The 21,545-nt window shown below is 43.4% G+C and overlaps 1 protein-coding gene across 1 annotated transcript in view; it reads right to left on the minus strand.

Moving 5' to 3' along the window:
- LOC139651240 (R3H domain-containing protein 2) overlaps positions 1 to 21,545 on the minus strand; it is a 64,493-nt gene that overhangs the window by 35,610 nt on the left and 7,338 nt on the right. The window contains exons 3-7 of the mRNA XM_071528084.1: positions 4,726 to 4,903; positions 3,293 to 3,458; positions 2,882 to 3,110; positions 2,098 to 2,139; positions 172 to 258 (exon numbers count right to left, since the gene is read on the minus strand). Coding sequence (XP_071384185.1) covers positions 172 to 258; positions 2,098 to 2,139; positions 2,882 to 3,040 — 288 coding nt within the window. The 5' untranslated portion in view covers positions 3,041 to 3,110; positions 3,293 to 3,458; positions 4,726 to 4,903. The remainder of the gene's footprint in view (positions 1 to 171; positions 259 to 2,097; positions 2,140 to 2,881; positions 3,111 to 3,292; positions 3,459 to 4,725; positions 4,904 to 21,545) is intronic.

The raw sequence follows: 21,545 nt of genomic DNA on the forward strand, positions 1-21,545 counted from the left end.
AGATGGTAACATTTTGTATTTTAATTCTGTTCATTTGCTGTCTGTCACGTATTATTGATCCTCCACAAACCACAGCTGCATGCAAAAAAACCTGCAAGCTAGACTAACAGACTAAGGATTTCTAAATCTATATATATAGGAATGGAATAGGAAGGGATATAGGAATGTTACCGATTCTGGAGGTCCATCATTGGAGAACGGACCAGAGGACTCCTCACACACTGCCAGACTCCGTACTAGCTTCAGCTTGGCATTAGACTGTAATACAATCAAATACATCTGTTGTACATCTCTCAATATTAGACTTTACAACATGAAATAATAATAAACAAGTACAGATGCTGTACAGTCCCATGACACCTAGCTAGGTGTGCAGCATCAAATGTTGCTGTAGTTACTACAGTCCTGGAACAATCAAGATAACCAAATCATTCACCCAAAATATTGTCAAGAGGAACAGATCCACTCTACACTCCATAGCTTCACTGTCTTTTAGTTATCATGACATAGTAGCTCTCAAAATGTTTTACTAGTATTAAGGATGCACATTTTCAAAAGAAAACTTGATCGATTTGCACTGTTAGTTAACGATTAAATATTAATGTTTGTTAGGCCCAAATATGTTACAACGCGTATGTTACAAAGCCTCGTTTGAGAAGAATTCCATATACTAATATACAGATATAAGCATCTCTATATCACAAAGTTAACCCTTTCTTTCGCATACAATATGTAAGTTCTGCTGTTGCTTTTTGTTTTGATTCCATAAGCAAGTGCTTAGAAACTGTCTAAATGCCTCTTGCGACTGTAACGCTTACATAAACCCTGAATAATGAGTGATGATAGAGTGATTCCCTGAGGAAGAGAGGAGGAGCTGAAGGGAGACCGGGAGAACACAGGGAACATAAATACAATGTAGCTGATTAGGGCGCTGTCCCTTGGCAGATTATGGACTAAAACCTAGAGGAAAACACACAGTGAGGATGATCTATCTTCACAAATTCTATCATTGTGTTAATAGTGTTTTTGTCTTAAGAGAATGCCACTGACACACTTGGCATCTTAGCCATCCAGTGGTATGTGGAGATGAGAGGATCCACACAGCAGAAATGAGGTCAGGACAAGAGAGGTTTTGCTGCAAAGACATTGCCCAGATGATGAATGGAGGCTGTATGAGTGAGTGAGTGTGTGTGTGTGTGTGTGTGTGTGTGTGTGTGTGTGTGTGTGCGTGTGTGCATGTGTGTTAATAGTGTGTGCAAACATAGCTATGCAGAAGAGCAAAAAGAAAATAAGATTTGATCTGATCCCACTTACAGGAAGGCATTATGAGCAGCTCAAGTACAGGATGTAGTGTGAGAAAGCCACTCCCATAAATACACACAGTAATAGGCTCAACTCTTATGTCCAGCATTACTAACCTCTGCCCTGGCCTCTTTAAAGTTGCACTCAGAGGCAAAACAAATACAAACACATCTTCATGTTCAGAGTAAGATATCTGAACAGTGATGATGGTTGTAACAGCCAAAACATGATGGTTTGAACATAATTAATTTATCTTAATTTCTATTTCGTAGTATCCTATGAAAATGTTACTACCTGTTTGCCATAAAAGTAAATGTAAATAATTCTTAGTGTTTACATTGTCTTGGGTCAATATAATAAGTGACAGTCAATATAATAAGTTTAGACACTCACAGGAAAATATCTGAAAATCAATTTAGCATACTTTTCTGTGATTTACAATATAGTTATTTCAAACAGTTATACACACACATATTTTTTTTATCTCATTTTAAGGAAGAACTCTTACTCTTATAGCGTGGCAGCAGACCTGCGTGCGCAAAGGTTATTGGTACAATTCCACTGAGCCTAAAATTATATTACCGTAACTGGCTTAAATGTATTCTCCTTTTTGGGCTTCTATGGCCTCAGTGAGATCAATCTGCCACACCTACTTTTAAACCTCTCATCGGAATTAGAATAATAAGCCACTGATAATATGAGGGGTGTCTGACTATTAGACTGTAGTTGAGAGGATAAGAATTTTAATAATGTAAGGTCAGCCACTGGGGCACCAAAGATGAATCAGTCACTTACCTTGGCCCTTTTCCTGCCATGGCCATGGTTAGGAGCCCGTCTCTGCAAGACAAAATTGATATTTTAGATCTTACTGTACGCTACAGTATCCCTTGTACTGTATATGAAGTTGCACATTAAACACGTAAGGTATTACTGATATGACAAAGTAACACAATCAAAATGAAACAAGATGAGCAAAATCAGGTCCTCATTCATTTTCAATGAGAGGCTCGCTATCGTGAAAATAGCGCATTTGCGCTCGTATCCTGCACAATGTTGAATTGTCTTGAACTTTTTGACACCGCAACGCTGAGATTCACCGCACAATTAATTAACCAGGGGACACCATTTTGCCTGACTAGTGAAATGAGAGTTTGCTCTGTTGTCGCCAAGTTTGAAAAATGGAGGAAAATTTATTATTGCGGTCTGTGATATCCAAGAACTGTATGACTGCTTTCTAAGGAGTTACTGGGACATTAACAAGAGCCTTTGCCTGGTAAAGTTACAAGTTACAATTAGGTAGTTATAAATAGCTACGTAAACGTATGCAAACATTAGCTAGCTAGCTATCATTATAGCAGCATCTTAGCAGCAACTCGTAGTGACTACACAACTGTGTGTTGCGGCTGTTTCTATGGTTACCATGCGCGGTGCACCAGGTGTTGAGACACATGTGGCTGTCGCATCTCGTTTAAAAAGCCCTTAATACTTTAAACTCTGGGACAAGACTTAACTCATTGTGATGCGCCATATCTTGGTCCAAAATTCCTTGCAGCACCCTTACTCCCTGCCTCCCTCTCACCTGTGCATCCTGCGGGGTGCTGTCCTCGGGCTCCAGGCCCTCTCCTGTCCCCTCCTTGGTGCCCTGTGGTTGAGGGGAGGTCTTGCCTCGGCTGCAGGGCTCGATGAGTGGCCCACTCTCTCCCTCCTGCTGGATGTCTGTTGCCAGGCTCACTGACATCTTCTTAGGGGAGGGGAGAGGGTGGGAGTTGGGGAGGGGAGGGGGGGGAGGGTGGACGACCCAGGAGAGGCTGGGGGAAAAGGGGTGAGAGAAAAGAGGGGAAAGAGTTAGGCTCTGACAGATGAAAGCTCCAATAGACTGCACAAATTTGTGTCAGAGAGGGAGACAGAGAGAAGGGAGATTGAGAGCACATGTGCATGTGTGTGTGTGTCTATATGCAAGTCTGTGTGAGTGTACGACTATACTGACTACCTGTGGCTGGTATCAGATCTGTGTTGACTCGCTGTACAGTGAGTCTGAATGGGAACCACACGCAGGAAGAGGAGGGGAACCCGCTAGAGTGGTGTACTGGGCTGGGCTGCAGCAGGGGGGGCAGGGCAGTCCATAGCAAACCTTAGCCAGGGCCTCAGGGGTGGGGCTGAGAGGAGACAACAGACAGATTAATAAAATGCAACAATTACAATGAATAAACAATAAACAATGACATATTTACTTGGTGAAATGACTGCTCTTTGCAGCAAAATTATTAACCTCTTGACACCATCTGGTAACCAGTGAAAATAGAAATTAGTTGGTTATATTCAGTCACCTTTCACCATTCATCTTCCATCATCTTGATGCATCCAAAACAAAACTATTTTGTAAGCAAAGGTGTAAAGAATATTCAACCCATATTGTGCTTTACTTTCATACAGAGATTATATTTTGTGAGAGTAGACAGCAGTCTTTTTCAAATTGTCGCTCTCTAATATTAGAATGAAACTGCTGATATTACTGCCCTGCTAGTCTGCTTTGATAGTAATAATGTACAGCATGGGTAGGCCGATACACTCTATATACTGTGGTAAACAAAACTTGAAAGTAGCAACAACACCACCAAGTTTTATTATGATTGCAATGATAGCCAACTTTTTCACTTCACGTCACTATACTATGATGACTATTTACTGTTCAAAGTATAAAAAAGTCCAAATGTGAATATTTAGATAGAACAAAAGCTGCTACATGTTCAGGATAGTGTTAAATGTAAAAATGTGTATAGATTTAAAGAGAACAGTAAATGTCACATGTTCTGTGTGTTTTGCAATGCAAAATATGCAGTGGTGATTCAGCATTGATGAAAAATATTAGCTGGACTTTTTCAGCCAATTTTGAAACATTAACAGTAGGTTGAATTATGCACTGAAAACTGACCTGAATGGACTGCAAAGAATGCAAACCCAACCAGATAGTTAACCTAGATATCTGACTTTTACTTTCTTTGATTTTACTTTGTGTATTTTTGTGTAAGAATACAGCACATACATTTAAAAAGGGATGTTGTTTGGCATGATTTGGTTCAATTATGTTTTCAGCTAGGTTTATCAATAATATCTTAGCTGACACTATAATCATCTCTGTTCCATTCCAAGTAAATGTTAAAACATATGATCGTCTGGCCGAGGTGCCAAGATGTTTTAGGGAAACCCAGACCTAATCCAGCCCTGATAATTAGTTTGAAAATCCATTGCCCCTAGGATCAAATTTGTACTAACTAATAAACTAACTAATAAAAAGAAAAACACAAAGGTTTAATTCCCTGGCATGGATATAAACTCATTCCAAAACGTGCACATTTAGGAAAACAATATGACAAGCAAATCAACACAAAAATTTTAAAACAAAAAAGAGGCAGCGATATTTACAGTGATCAGGTGAACGGAATGGGCAGCAGCTAGCCAGCCAGATAGAAGGGAAGGGGGGAGGGGGACACCGACAGACCAGCCACCACCTCAACGTTCCTCCTGGGAAATCTCTCTCGCTCTCTCTTCTCTCTCCCTCCAGCTCAGTGCAGCAACATGGTCTGCCCTCCACTCAGGAGCCCTGGAGACCGAAAGGAAAAGAGGAAGACACGGATGACGTCATGTTTCACACACTGAGTGACTCATCACTGCTGCTTCTAGAAGGCAGGGAGGCAGAGCAGCTGAAAGCTCAGAACCCACTGGCACACAGAGCTCGCAAATCAACCAAACATCAGCAAAATTATAGTCAATTTGGTTTATTCTACCAAAAACAATTGGTAAGATGTTTATTTTTGTATTCCCTTGCCACTGTTTAAAAATTAGTTCTCCAATGTGTAGACACCATTACTTTTGAATGGGAAAGGTCTTTGTTTTACCATTAAATGTCTTACTATGTCTTACAAAAAAAAATGGAAAATTGAAACTGAAAATGGAAAATTGAAACGGTAACCTAAAAGATGAAAAGAAATTGACTTCTTCCAATTACAAACTACTAACTCTTAATTAAACTTCCTCCAATCAGAAAAAAACACAGCTAACAAAATTGTTAAATTACAGCAATCATTATGCTGATCATATCCTTATCATCATGACTCCTATCCTCTCTTGCGCTCACTCTCAGCATCACTGACATCATTAAACCAGTTTTCCCAGCATGGAAAAACATGACATGGAATCACAAACAGCTTCAGGGTGAATCTTTGCGCCAGTGCAGTAACTCTGACGACTTTAGCATATGTGCACTCATTCACACAGACACACACACACACACACACACACACACACATAGTTGAGTAACATTCCATCTGTCCTACAAGCCTATTTCCTCTGGCGTCACAGGGTCAACAACAGCATGCGTTGTGTGTGGTTGTGTTTATATGTTGAGAGAACGCCAGAGGAGAAAAGGATAAAAGAGGAAAAAAAAAGATTGAAAGAGCACACGAGTGAATGAATCCAATCCTATGTGCATGCATACAATTATAACACAAAGAGTGTGCAAGAGAAGAGCAAATTCAGGTTATGGAAGCATGATTATCCGCATGTGGGCATGCAGTCTGTGTGGATAAATGCCATTCGTGCGTGTGTGTCCCTGCCTGTACCGCCGTTCTGTGCTGTGCTGCAGGATAGATGAGATGAGCGAACAGACGAGGCAGGGATTCCCAGTGTGGGAAAGACCCAGGCAATGCAACAGCAAAGGCGTCATCATCAGCAGCAGCAGCAGCATCACCACACTGCATCAATGACCAGGACACCCACACACCCCAACCCCACTCTGGAGACGCTTATACAAGCCTACCATGCAGCAGCACAGAACAGAACATAGCCACACTATCTAGGCAGATACAAAAGCTTGACACGGGCTCAGTCTCTTTTAATCTCCCTCTTTTGCTTGCTCGCACACAGTGTACTGTTGCACAAAAAAAGTGAATATTGTTGGTCAGAGAGCAATGCAAATGTTTCATCTAAAGTGTCAATCACATGAGTGGCACTGTCCCCGCTATATGACAAAGACAGGCGGTAAGACACACACACACAGTGAATGAGAGCCACAGATGGGGGCGCTTATGAATGAACCAGCCTTGCCTATTCTCTCCTCCTCCACCCATTCCTCTCTCGCCCTCCCTCGGCTCTCTCTTCACTCCCTCCCCTCTTCCACGCACACACACACACACACACACAGGCCCACAGGGTTGCCAAGGAGACGGCAACGTCATTCTCAACTGCTGCCATTTGCGTTGAGCGAGTACCAGTGAGAAGGGCAGGGAGAAGGATGATATTAAAAATAAATATGTGGAATGCAGTGAGTGTGAAAGGGATGGAGAGACAGGAGGGGAGAGAACAGGGGAGGAGGTAAAGAAAGAGAGAGTGAGAGACCAGAATATGCATGTCGTTGGTATTCCAATTTCCTCTAAGCTCAAGCAATCTAAGACATTAATACTTGAACAACAATAGCACCTTAAACACGCAAATAGAAAAACACATGCCTACATTCCACACACTCGTAAACATAACAAAGATGGCTGAACATCTAAATACAAAGGGACATGATACCCTGGATGAACACATAACAGTGACACAGCTAACTATGTGTTCACACTGCAAGCAACTCAAAACAACCAGTTTCTGGAAATCAATTAATTTTGTATGATTTGAGACCAGTCGGTCTTCATGTCTTCTTCATCAGGGAGGAAGAGTTGAGGAAGAGCCCTCTTAGCAGCCAGTCATGTCCGAGCACTGCTTCACGCCATGCCTGTTATTGCAATACCACTGGGAGCTACAGCTGGCAATCAGCTAGCTCAATTTGTCCACCAAACAGTAGCACAGCAATGTGATTGCTTGGAGTCTCAGAGTAATGTCAGGATCACACCTTATCTGCAATGCATCTGTGTTGCTAAAACACTATGTGCAGAGTTCTATTCAAGGATCCTGTGACTCAAATGTGTTGTGATGAAACTGATTAGATGTTGTTTGCCACAACTCCGATTCACTGACAAAATATTTTTAGCACAAAAACCTCTCCAAGAGGCAGCAACACAGGACACAATACTGGCTTTAGTTTACGCATGCATTATCTACGCATTTGCAGAAAAAAAACACATGCAACACCCTAATCGCAACACAATGCATCTGTAACAGAATGATGCAGTGGTAATGAATTCTCTCATTTGAAATTAATGACCTTCCATTGAAGTGTAATGTATTCAACACCTTAAGTGTGATGCAGGTGTAAGACCAGACAGCCTAAACTTCAGCGTGTCATAATAAGGATTGTACTCTGCAGATTCAACAACAACAATAACAGCAACAGCAGCACTGAACTCTGCCTGTTGTGTCCCAGTTCAGTCAGTGTGTCTGTGGGGCTGATGACGACGTCTGTCTGCCAGCCGTCTGGACTCATCACATCTGACTACAGCCATGCAGCAGGGCAACGCATTCAAGCAGGACTCAGGTCAGTCATATTGGAGCAGCAGAGATTATCGCACCATATTGGTCTAATTAGATCATATGAACCAAATGGTATATTTCAGCAGGATATCAAGTTTTGGATTCACTTTCAATAAATAGCTGCATTAGAGGTGTGGAAATTTCTCGAATTCTAAGATGCATCGCGATGCGGACGTGGTCGATTCTGAATCGATTCACAAATGTCAAAAATCTATTTTCTAAATGTTAGTTAATAACGTGATGTTGACGGAATGAAAAAGGAATTCAACTGCGAGGGCAGTGCAGCACCCGGACAGTCTACAGCGCGCACATGCTAGAGTTATCTTGTCAATACATCCATGTTTTTTGTAGTTCATCTTCAAAAAAAGGCAGCGGTTGCAAGCATTTTTTGATTTAATGACTTAATAATTACCTTTGCGAGACAAAGTATATTGTGAACTTTCTACGGCGTCATTCAGAGACTAACGTTAGCACAGCGGAGCAGCGATCAGCAGTAACAAACAATGAGACCGGCTGACCAACACACACTGCAGCACTTAAACAACTTAAACCAACTCTGAGGTGAAGAAAATAACTCGGTGCTCAGTCCGTTTCACCTCAATTAACCATTTCTGCATCTAACCCGATCAACCCAACTGACCCCCCTCCCCCTAAAAAGAATTATCCTCGGATCTACACGAATCTCATAGGTGACCTATTTTGATCTCAAAACGGCGAATTTCGCTGAAAGGTGAGGAGTTTGCATCTCTGTTTGTCTGTTTGTTAAATTATGGATCATTACAAATACGCTATGGTTTAAAAGTAGCAAGTTGTCACACAGTGAGAAAAAATAAATCATGTATAGAAATCAAAAATTTTGATGCATCAAGATGCATCGATAATCGTTTTATAAACGCATCGTAGCCCTCTGAATCGTAATCGAATCAAATCGTGAGGCCAGTGAAGATTCACACCTCTACTGATAATTCACAAAGAAAAAATGCTCCTTTAAGGTTTTATGGTAAAACCCAGCAAAATAAGATGTTTTGATAGATAACTCACAGCAACCATGTGAACATAGCGATGATCATCACCTTTAACATGAACACACAATAACAATCCCACACAATTTGGCTTCCTATCTTCAACGTTGGCATTAGTACCACAGAAGCCAAGCAAGCTTTGAGAATCCTACAAAATCTGACAACATCCCGCAGGTAAGCACACACACGGGCCACACAGGAACATACACACACCCACACACCACCCACAAAATCACCATCAACTCTCACAATGCGGTGCAGGGCACTCTGACCCACTACACACATTAATGGCCATACAGTCTCTTACATGGGCCCTCCTGATGACAGGCAACCAGCTGAGAGACACAGGTCATACACTGCTCTGCTCACTGTGTCAGGTTACCACACAACAGACAGCCAATGCTGGGAGCTCTGAGTGATGGTGTGTGCGCGTGAGTAAGTGGGCGAGTCAGTGAGAGAGACAGAGAGAGCTGTCTGTGTGTAAGCACAAGAGAGAGTAGGCCTACGCTGTGTGTGTGTGTGTGTGTGTGTGAGTGAATGTGTGCGTGTTCTCTCGGGCACACAAGCAGGTGTATGACCACCTCGCAGACAGTAGGCTAGTCAGGCTAGATATTTAGTGCAGGTATGACTCTCGCTGTCAAATTTAGCCACTCCAGGTCAAGCTGGGTCAGGGTCTCGGCAATAGTTAGCAGCGGGGCAAGCCACAGAAATGAGAGGAATTCTACTGCATGGTAGCGGCTAGGAGAGCAGAGCTTGGCTATAACAAGTCTTTTAACTATTTAACTATTAAACTCTCAAGTGGCTGATCTAAGTGGATTTTGTTTTCCTGACCACGGAAGACTATGCACTCAATGTCATGCCAAATGATGTATCTCTACTCCCATGAATACATTCATCAATTTGAATGTGTTCCAACAGCTTTAGTTTGTTCCAAAAAGGTTGTTTTGTGCTCAGGGGAGAATCCTCAACATCTTATACAAGCAACATTGCCCCCTAAACCTTTTTAAAGAAACCTCTGCTCTATCATTGCTTTCTCCAAATAGTATCCCCAAGCTGAGGTTATGGTGGCCCATCTAAACATTATCCTTTACCACATAAATTAAATTGTCATATATTCATAGCCTAAAAATGTCAAGGAAATATTTTGACTGTTAAATTGCACAAGGTTTCTGAATGAGTTCAACTGATGCCTCCTCCTTTACATAGAGTTCTTGAATGGGATCTGATAGATTTGCAGCTTGTTTATTTAAGGTTGTTGTGTGCTCTTAGAGGGTCATCAACCACTTATACATGTTCTTACAAAAAACCCTTACACTACTGGCAGACATACAGAAGCAGCCTGATAGGCAGGGTCTTATGCAAACTGTTACCAAAGTGTGAAAAGTCTTTATTTTCACAAACAGGGGACATTGAGCTACAAGTTAAACTGCAGTGGCAGTCGGTGTTGAGTCCTCCCCATCATGCATCTATCCCAACAGGCATACTGGAACACAAAACTCGATCAAATAGGTGCAAGAGCATTGCTTGCACTGAAAACAATACTGAATGAATGAATAAAAAAAATATTCAGAAAAATAATTCACCAGCAGTGCAACAGTGCATCTTGAATTTATGAATGCATGCAGTGAGTGCATACATTAAAAAATGGGGGCAATGGCTATATCTGTACTATCCTATCCTAGTTAATGCTCATTAATGACAGTCAGTACAAGTGAACGAAGAATGAACATTGTGTAATCCTACAATATCTTGAGTAATCTCTGAGAACCGCATCTGTAATCATAGTCATTTATCGAGGGAAATTTCATAATAGGACAGACATGCAGAGCACAGACATGTCTCTCCCTTTTCTCTGCAGAAGCTGAATGAAAGATGAAGGTGAATGGAAATGGAGCACAGTGCAAACAAGAGTGAGCAGGCACGTACGAACCCACAGACACAGCAGTGGGAGAGAAGTACAGAGGCAGCTCAACCCAATTCAGCTCCTCTGTATTCAGCCGCGCACCTAGCCCGTTTGACGTCAGAGAGAACCCATTTCACAAAAGGCAGCAAGGTTATGTCTTCACAGTGGAGGATGGTGTGTGACTGGTAGAGTCTGTGCAAGCTCAGTGTGTGCATATTATATATCAGCGGTGCTTGCGGTGTGTGCACACCAGTGTGTGTTTGTCTGTGCATGTCAGAGAGGATTCCCCTTTCCGTCGGTTGCACTGTATGATTTCACACAGGGAGGGAATGAGGGCTGGCAGAGCGAGAGTGGTTGTAGAGGTGGAGGGGGAACGGTCTGGGAGGGGTAAGCTACTTTAACGACTCGCATCCACACCAATACAGAGACTGCTGCTTTTTGCTTGTGACAACGACCAACATGCATACACATAACTGGTGCAGTCATGCGCTCTCTCACTCCGTCTCTCTCTCTCTCTCTCACACACACACACACACACACACACACATACACAGCACTGTCATGTGTGACAGTGATGAAGACAAAAGTGTCTTCACAAAACAGGCGTCTCTAAGGCTCAAATGAACAAAGCGGGGAAACTAAGATGACAAAAGACAAAGATATGGAGAGAAAGACATTCCAAAGGCAGAGTGTATAGAGGCAAAGACACTGACGAGGAAAAATACGTCAACGGCGAAACGTAGCGGAAGAAAGAGTTTCTCACTTTTTTCCATCTATGTCTCTCTGTCCTTGCTGCCACCCCCTCTCGCTTCTCTCTCAGTGCAGCGAGGATACCCCTGCCTGCCTTCCGCCCCCTCCACCTCAACCCCTCCCATCGATATCTCTCTCTCCATCCACCCACTGCTAACCGTTAGCTCTCCCTCCTTTTTCTTCCTCTTTTTCTTCCTCTTTTAATGTGTCCTCTTAAATTGTCAGGCCTGCTGCTGACGCCATCCTCCTCCACTCAGCCAGCCCACGCAGTCCTGTGGGACAAGCTATGACTCATTCTCTCCCTCCTTCCCTCCCTCCCTCCCTAGCTAGCTAGCTACCTACCTTTCTGTCGCTCTCTCTCCAAGTCTAACTCTGGCTCTGCTTCTCTCACTGGTTATAACCTATGTTCTCTGCTGTGTGGGGTGGGGGTGGATGGAGGGAAAGAGACACAGAAGGAATGTATGGAGAGGCAACCAAATTTTAAACATGGAGGAGATGGAGAGAAAGTGGTGTTGGCCAAATGAACGACAACCTCCCTTCTTCATAATGAATGAGTGCCAGTAGAGAAAGAAGGGATCCTGATCTCACATGTATTATTGATGAAGGCAAGAGTGCAGGAATGTGGGTGAGGGAGAGAAAGAGATAAACAGAGACATAGACAAGAGTGAAAGAAAATGAAACACATGAGAGAGGAGTGAGCAAAAGACACTGATGGACAGAGATGATGAAAGAGTTCTTCAGCTTGACAAATAAAACATTCACCCACAGGAAAAAATAAATGCAAGGGACAGTGGAACTTTTGGACAACAACACAATGCACGAGTAGCATGCCGAGAGTTTAACTTTAAACAGAGTTTGCCATGTCTATTCAAATTTTAGGGACATGATGGGATGGGATGTTCTTTTCTTGCAACCCAACACAAAACTTGACGCAGAAAATAAAGCATGCAGCTTTTGAAGTCTCTTCCTATCTTGATTTTTCCTTGCACAGCACATCACACTGGATTCTGATCGCCTTATTGTTGCCCACAAAGATTGCTGTTTGATCTTTGAGAGTCTTAAACCTCCAGGTCACTCTGCAAAATCCACACCATTGGCACTTTTTACCTAAGCCTCTACAGAAACCAGGAAAACCCTGCTATTTAATGCACTTCAGCTCTATTTTGACCCCATCATTAGCCACTGTAATGTCCAATAACAGGAGCATGCTGGGCAAATGGGCCTAGGAGGCATATTCTCATCAGCCTGTCAAACAAGAGGGAACTCTTAGGGAATGCATTAATAATACCAGAGCACATCACAGTGTTTTACCTTGGAAGATGAAGAACAATAGAATAGCATAGTAGCTCTAATAGCACAGGACCCTTGAAAAACACCACTCTCATGTAAAGCTTGGCAGATTGAACTGCTGAGTAGCAGATATGGGAAAACGTTCACATGCAATAGTGCAGGTGCTAAGGGGATGATGTAGCCTAAACTCTTTATTTGTGCAGTAGCAAGTGCACTGCATGTTGTTTGAAGTAAAGCAAACAAAAGGTTAGGGTCAGGACTGAAGCAGTTGCCAAGCTTTGCAAAGTAGTTACTTCACTGATATGCTGAAGAGAGCATCAACTTAATTTCCCCAACTATTGAGGTGTTGGACAGACACTAACTTCTAACTTAAAACATATATTGCACCATCAGCCACTTCTAAACAAGCACTGCCTGCCCAAAAGGTGGGCTACATGATGCTCTCACTGCCGTACAGCATCTCCGAGCCTTCAAATCTCCCTGACAGCAGCATGACTCAAGATAACGAAATATGTTAGCCGGCAGATAAAAGCATAAATGACTCGGTGGGGGGTTGGAGGGCTCATCTTGCGTTCTCAAGTATAGTAGGGAGATTTGTGAAAGATGCTGCCTGCTTTACTTGGGCTGCTGATGTAAATTAAATAAATAAAAATAACTGTGTCAAATCGAAATCGGATAGCAGCTCCTGCTCTCATTACAAACCTTATGTAATTTCTGCACTTCTTTTACTCTGGGAAGGGGGGAGCAGTAGAGGAAAGTGCAAGGGAGATAGGAGAGAAAAAAAGAGAAGGGAGAAAGATGGAAGAGCGAGGGATGGCTAGTGAGACAGGAAGACAGGAAAAAATTCTCAATGATGAAACAGTCTATGCTGTTAAGCGATTGGACCAGGTCTCCACCAATGGGAGGACCAGCTCCATGGCAACAGGCTCTGTCACCAAGAGAAAAGCAGCCATATCCCACAACACCCCCATATTTTTCTCTCCTTTTCTCTCTCTCTCTCTACCCCCCCCCCCCCCCCCCCTTCCCAAATTACTGAGTTCGGTGTATTTACCAGTGTACAAACACACTGGGTACTCACATAAACACAAATAAACACCAACACAGAGATACACTCACTAATACACACTCACAACAGCATGGGTTACTTATAGCAACACGGCTTACTCTCACAGACATGTACATGCATAAATGTGCACGTGACGATGTACACACAGGGACGTACACACACACACACACACAGTTAATGGGGATTGCAAAGTGATCAGAATAAGAGTCATTCACACACCGTTATTTAAGTGTGCAGATTGACAGTGACTCCCCTCACACACTGTCTGCTTTCAGACAGAACTGTTCCACTCCATCCTGATGGGAGCTGTGACTAAGGTCTGGTTGAGCTGAACCCTGAACTAAACAGATTGAGCTCACAGACAGAAGAACAGGCCTCCAGAATAAGAAAGTAGGCCTCAGCAGATAGAGAGGAAGTTCCCTTCCCTCACTGACATATGGGCAAGGTGAACTCAGCATGCATTGTTAGGCATCACTCCTAAGTAGCGAGCCAGATTTACTACCGCATTTAGTATGCTATAGCTAGCTCACATGGGGAGGTAGACCATGGGACATTGTTCCAAATGTGCAAGTTAAAGTTTGACACAGTGTCTGACACATTAGACCCGTTCCCACTGAGGGGCCAAGTGGGACTTGATGAAAATGACAAAGCAGTACAGTGTTTCCCCTAGGATGGAGTTGTAGCAGCGAAGGTGAAGCGAATTTTTTTTTTTTTTTTGCACAAAATTTTTTTGTGCGCTCGCAAAGCGTGCCCTGCCGGGAGGTTTCTATGTGTCTGCCGGCACCAGAAGGGATCTTGAGGCCTAAGTACATACAGTACATTTGTCCACAGTAATGAGCAGGGGAAATGTCTGTCTAGCTTACATATGTAGGAAAATACACTTTTATTGAACATAATAAAAGTATAATCTTTAAAACAATTAGGCTATATTGAACAAAAAATATATTGTATCAACAACCACTTATCAACAAGCAACCACCTATGATAGGTGGTGCATATAGGGGAAACACTGCAGTAGGCCTATTTGTTTATTTCAAAGTGTAGACAACAGGCACTTGTGCTAGCAACACGCAGCAGAGAGAAACACTAAAGTGCTGTTTTGGGGTAAATTCTGTGACATAAATGACTAAGCCCAGACTACCTCAGTTGGGCTGTATAGTGGAAACCAGAGGGCCACGGTGAAATAGCAATCAAACGAGCAATATCACATGATTACTGCTTGTATTCTTACTCAGAAGACTTTCTAGCATTTCAAAGAATGACAAAAATCTAGGCTACCATGCACTATTGGTCGTTGCCTTTAAGTGTCTGTGATTGCTATGATAAAGTCCCTAAAAAGCTACAGTTTCTTAGCTCAATCTATGTAACAACTTAATTAGATTTCCATATTGCCACCAGATCAATTCTGCTGTCGAGTGAAATGAAGTGCCACCAACCCACCAGGGGACCATTGGCTCACGTCCACAGGCAAGGAGCAGCAGAAGGAATGCAAGAACCTTGGCCGGTTCGTGTCTCCTGTGATGCACGCAAAGGCAATAATAAATCTGTTGCGCCTGCTTTGTATTTTTGAGCGTGTGTCAAATGCTTGTGCATGTGACTTTGTCATGCAATGGGGAATTGTGTGCATGTGTATGACTCCATGTGTGCCTGCCACTGTGAACCCTGTGTGCCATTCCACATGGCCAATCTCCATGGTTGATGTATTAATGAGGAAAGCCCTAGTCCGGCAGAGCACAAGTCAGCAGCTCCATCACTGGGGCTTTCCTGGAGTGCCTCACCCAGCTAGGCAGGCAGGAACCCCAGGCCCCGGGGAGGGACCACCGATGACTGCTGGAGCATAAATCAAGCCTGAGCCATCACACAACTACTTTGCTCTGTTATCCCCATCCCTCTCCTGCACTCACTCTGTGGCTGCCTCTTGCGGTCTCTTGTTCTCTCTCTCTCTCCAACTGGCTATCTCCAGCTGTCGCTGTCTCTCTCTCTGGCTGTCTCTAGGTGTCTCTCTCACCATCTCTCTCTCTTGTCATTTCTAACTGTCTCTCTGTTTAGCTGGAAGTCTGTAGCTGACTGTCTCTCTGCCGCTCTTTCACTCGGCCCTTCTTTACCCCAGCTAGAGATCCACTGTTTATCAGCCAAGTTGGCCAGCATCCTCCAGGTCACACACTGACAAGGCTACTGACTTGGCCCCAGGTGGGGAACAGCAAATACAGTAAAAGGGCTACTGTACAGGTTGCCCACACCTCTCTTAGTCCTATCCCTCAATCTCCTTCTCCCTCTCTAGCTGCCTCCAGCTGTTGCCGTCTGTCTCTCTAGTCATCTCTCTCTGTACCCCCCTCCCTCCCCTCCTCTGAACAGATGCTTACTGGAATGGTTTCTTTCCAGCATCTATCTTTCTCTATGAATTTTTCCCTTGGACCCCTATCTTATTAGGCTACATGAAATTACAATGGTTCATGATTTTTAATTTATTCAACTGGTTACATTTATGCTACGCTGCTCTGGACAAGAGCATCAGATACATGCCTAAAATGTAACTTATTAAGTGCAAGTGGTTACTAAATGCAAGTGTTGTATCATGGATATACACCTACATTTTTAAGTTAGGTTAAGACATTGAGCCTACAGAGTGCAAACCCTCAATCAACAACTACAGGAAAATCAACATCCACTCTCCATCATCTTTATAACCCCTCCTGACAGCTCATTTAAACAACATCCTGAATACATCAAGGCCTAAATAACTCTGGCAACATTAGCAAGCAAGGAACACAGAATATAAAGAAAGTAACTAAAAGAAACCTAAATATTGTACACCCATTCAATGCCCGGCCTGATCAAATTCCACCAATTCACTATCAAGTCAGCAATCAACATACTCATAAAAGTGTGTTGTTGTAGAAGAAATGTACATTTTCAAGCTCTGTTAACGAAATGATTAGCCACAGCAACATGGTGTATTTGAGTTGCCCACTCTTCAATAATGAAGATTGTAGATCAATACAGACCCACTCAATTCCTGTGATTGACACACATGCTGTGGGCGTAGTCAAGTGTGATGGATGACCCACTGGGAGCAGCCAAAAAGGAAAAAAACAAATCTAGCCTACATGACGATAGCACTTGAAGAACAGACTGATGGCAGCATCTACACCTTTAGAAGACTGGAATCAATGGACTCTAGGCTATTAAACACAGCCAACTTCCACAGTTCAGGCCACACCAGACAGGGGTTTCCCTGCTTACTGAACCCTTAGGTAGCCCACTTAAGTTATTTTCTTTCTGACCACTTAAATGAAAATCCCAATTATCAAAACTCTGAACTTCTGAACAGGGCTGCACAATAAATTGTATTTTACCATTTTAAATTTTACAATTACCTCATCAAAATTAAAACATCTGATTTCATTTTAACTCCTTTTAAAACACCCACTGTAGTAAGTAGTAAGTAAGCAGGGGTCAGAAATGAATAGCCTTTAGCAGATGAATCAATAAAGGTCACCCGTCACAGTCACACTAGCCGGTATCTTTGTGGAATCAATGTGGAATCCCAAAATGATGAATTGCATTTCTTATATGAACTGCCCCCACACACAGTGCCAGTGGTGTCTTTAATTGGGTCAAACATTATGTTTATTCCTAAATCCAAAGCATTTTCAAACCTATCCCACTGGCAACAAACACCTTTGTCATCTCCTCAAGATGAAATGCTGTGGAGCTGCTTATTATGGCTAAGACTGCTACTATTTTAGTGATTAATTGTGGACTGATAGTAATTGGAACTTGCATTTGCATGGTGAAAAAGATGGTCTTAGCTATACCCTGAAATATATTAAGTAATCAAAAAGGCACAATCAAAGCACTGCCCCACAAAGCCCCACAGATAGACCAAAAGCTGATGTGTCCAGATGGTAGCCAATGTCCTCAATGACCTGCACACACACCTCCATTTGCCACAGCCACACTTTTAACGACAGCTGGCTGGCTGGGCTGCCTTGCCAAAATAGTGATGGTGGCTGTGTAAGTGACTCTCAAGAGCTACAAGCCCTGCCTGCCAGCCAGCCGACCAGCCCAGAAGTCAGGCATCCAGCCAGTCAACCAGCCAGGCTGTCTTTGTTGGGCCAGCAGTCAGTGTGGCCTCTTTCAATGTGGCTTGTCCACTCCCAAAATGGCCAGCAGGCAGGCAACAAGCCAGCCAGCAAGTCATTCAGACATCCAGCCAGCCAACAGAGAGACAGAGGCCTGGTCACATCTCAGTCTACCGGCCAGCATCCCCCTACCACTCCTCCTCATAGCCTATCCACCCTCCCACCACCCTCCCCCTCCTCCTCCTCTCCCCAGGCACCCAGCCAGCTAAATATAGCCCCCTCAAATCCCCTAGGCCACAGACCCACAGGTCATGGTCTGCAAACCAAACACACACCACAAAAAGAAGACCTCTCTATCACACACCAGATGTGATCTCATACACACATCAACAGGGACAGCATAAACAGTGGGAACAGCAGCAACAATAACACCAAGTCAGCTCAGACACAGACAGATATAAACATGGTCTCTGTCCCTTATGCATTGCCATTACACCAGGGCAAGGAGCTACTATGATGTTCTGACAATGACGACACTCTGCTAAAATAGGAAAATAGGGGGCTGATGACAGACCTGCTGTTGGCTGGGATATGTATGGACCACGGTCTCAAAATGACATACTGTACATTCTACAGAGAACATCTGACAGACCTGTGGGCTAGATTAAGTATGGGTAAGACTATATTTTGAATACAGTAGAGTAGATCCCAATCTAGCCCTCCCCCCCAGACTTCAAATATTTAACATTTCATTTCAAAACACAGAGTAAACTCTTATTCCATAGAGGTTTGGATAAAAGTCCTATTGAACGCAAGGTCCCTTTGCTTCATTGTGCTTATTCCACCTCAGCAAATAAAAACGTCTCCCCAAACAGCCTATGCATGTTTAATCAAGAACATCTTTGCATTTGAAATTTGTTGCTATTTTTCAACTCATCAGATCTGTCGCGCTCTGCTCACCCATTTTGTGTGTGAGGGGGAGAGAGAGAGAGAGCGAGTGTGTATGGCACTGGCAGCACTGCAGCCCCAGCTCAGATTAGGAGGTAGTGTTAATTAGAGGAGTTGCACACGGCACGCGAGGAGCCAGATCACGTAGCTGGCCTGACAGTGGTGGCAGGTCAGCGTCTTGCTGCGCTCTGCCATCTGCTCACCTGCAAAAACAACCAACCGCTCCCAAAACCTCCATCCGCCTAAGTATAGCAGCTTATCCATCACCACCTTCTTCCAGTTTTTCTTCTTCTCCAAGTCCCTCAATCTCTCCATCCATCATCCCTGCCTTCTCGCTACATCATAAGCAACCACTCCCTAAACCTAAGGTGGCTGAGTATAGCATGTTCGGTATCCTCCTCCTCTCCTATCTTACCTATTCTCTCTAGTTATCATTCCCTCAATTTGCACATCATTTCCTTAGTGCTTTCTCCTTCCAAAAGCAATCACTTCACCGCGCTAAGTATAGTGGCACTTTTTTTATTCTCTCTTAAGTAGTTACAAGATTAGGCCTAGCTAATTTGCAAACCAAAAGGCCATCACTTCATCACGTCTGCCCTAAAGCAGACTAAGATGCAAGTTTTTTCCTATCTTTTCTTGCTGAAACAAAGAACCATCAAAGCACTACACATGTGAACAAACAGTTACATTTCTGCAAGCTTTATGGGCCAAACTTGTGTGGTTAATGATTGATAATGGCGTAAAAAGATATCCAAGCTCTGTTACTTTTTGACAAGGTTTTTACCCTGTACAGGCAAACCTACACTGTGTCTGCTGACTGTACAAAATGATACTGAAGGGGTTAAGACACCCACTCCCCCTGCCCGGCTACTGTTAGCTGGCTACCAACGTACCCTCTGCTTTCACTGTGTCCATTTGACTTGCTACTTCTATTTGCGCATGTGACTGCTATCATCCTCCTCCGCTTCTGGAGTTTAAAAACTAAACTGATCGAATTGCCTTTGAACAAAATAAAGGCTTGGAGATCTATACATTCAACACACACACAAACACACCATAACAACATGATGGCGAAAGCCAAGGCAGCAAGAGATCAAAGAAAGAGGGTGATATGGAAGGAGGATAAGGATGGGGAGGAGACGAGGGGGATGTGGGGGTGGGATTTGCTACTACACTACAGTACAGCTAACATTGTATGACCATTTTCCCCTCCATGTTTATGTTTATCTAAAAAGAGAAAAGCATGAAGAGAAAAGAACTCTGGCATATGAGTTAGGAGAATGAGAAAAGTGTGAACCTGCTGACTTTAAAAGCAATTACAGCAGCAGCCACTCCAGGGGTTGCTATTGATTTGTTCCTCCCTTTCTCTAACTCTCTAGCTCCCTCTCCTTCGTGCTCAGTCTTTTTCCCACGGATTGCTAATTAGCATGCAGGAGGGATGCTGCAGGAGCACCAACTACCTGGGGAGCAGAACAAACAAACAACAAATAGACACATGGTCATACAGACAGGCATGCGTGCACACAATTCCTAAAAGTGAAAGGACAGACTTCATTATGTCGGTTGGGGCTAAGCTGCTGGTTTTCGCCACTTCAGCTAGTCTGTCTTTTCTCCCTGGAGAATGGGTCCAAATGTGTAGGCTAGGAGACATTACAGAGAAAACAGCATTAGCACTGGCAACATGACACCAAATGGGCTGCTTCTATCCAATTTGGGGGTTGTTGTCTGCCTGTTGGATTTTTAATTGGCAAGAGGCTAGAATCATGGCATCATCAACATCAAGCTAGTTGAATTAGGATGCATCACTCATGCACCTTGATTTATTATAATGCTTGAATACATGCACACACACGGACACTCATCATGTAAACAGCCATGTTTTGCACAAGACATATCTGCAAGAAAAAAAAATAAAAGGAACAAGTGATAAGGAGGACTAACCATAACCATCAGAACAGAGAAAGAGAGGGAAAAGCCAGGTTTTCAAACAGCGCTGAGGCCATCAGGACGACTTGCTATTTATAGCGTCTCTCTCTCTCTCTCTCTCTCTCTCGACATGCAAGGGTGGGAGTGCAAATAAATGCATATTATCTTTAGAGATAAAAAAAGAGATTTAATTTCCTGTGCATTTATCAACTGTATTAATCATAACCCATCACCGTTCCTTCAAGCCTGAAGTATCTTCTTGGATAAACTCTAGGGTCCCCATGCAAAGCAAGGTTTCCCACATGTAGCTGTATGTAAACCCATAGGGTGTCCTTTCTCCCCTGCACCCCTCCCTCCTCAGTATGACAGGGTTGCAGAGTGACGCCCACTTCTCCGTGACTCTCCACCCCCACCAGGCCTCCTCCACCCCCTCCCTCCTCCCTCCTCCTGCACAGGGACACAGTAGAAGGGAATTCCTCATTACCTCAGTGCTGGCCTCACTAAACACATTTTGTGTGTGTGTGTGTGTGTGTATACACATACACAAACTGACAAGGCACACACACCGCCACCATTCAAGTCACCACAAATGAAACGGTACCATCAGCCCATAATCATTCAAATCCATCTGCTTAAAAACTAATCAGGGCTCTTTTTCCAGCTATAGCATATCGTAATAGAGCGAGTCGAGCCTATGCAAGTGAAAGAGTATGTAACCTATGTCACACTGTGTCATACAGCGAGCCCCATTCTTTGATTTTTACACTGGTACTAGGGCCTAATTAAAC

The sequence above is a fragment of the Centroberyx affinis genome, unplaced genomic scaffold (genome assembly GCF_046629955.1).
Source record: "Centroberyx affinis isolate AG114_WGS23_722 - 3 ecotype Tasmania unplaced genomic scaffold, CSIRO-AGI_Caff_v1 ptg001613l_1, whole genome shotgun sequence".
Taxonomy (NCBI): Eukaryota; Metazoa; Chordata; class Actinopteri; order Beryciformes; family Berycidae; genus Centroberyx; species Centroberyx affinis.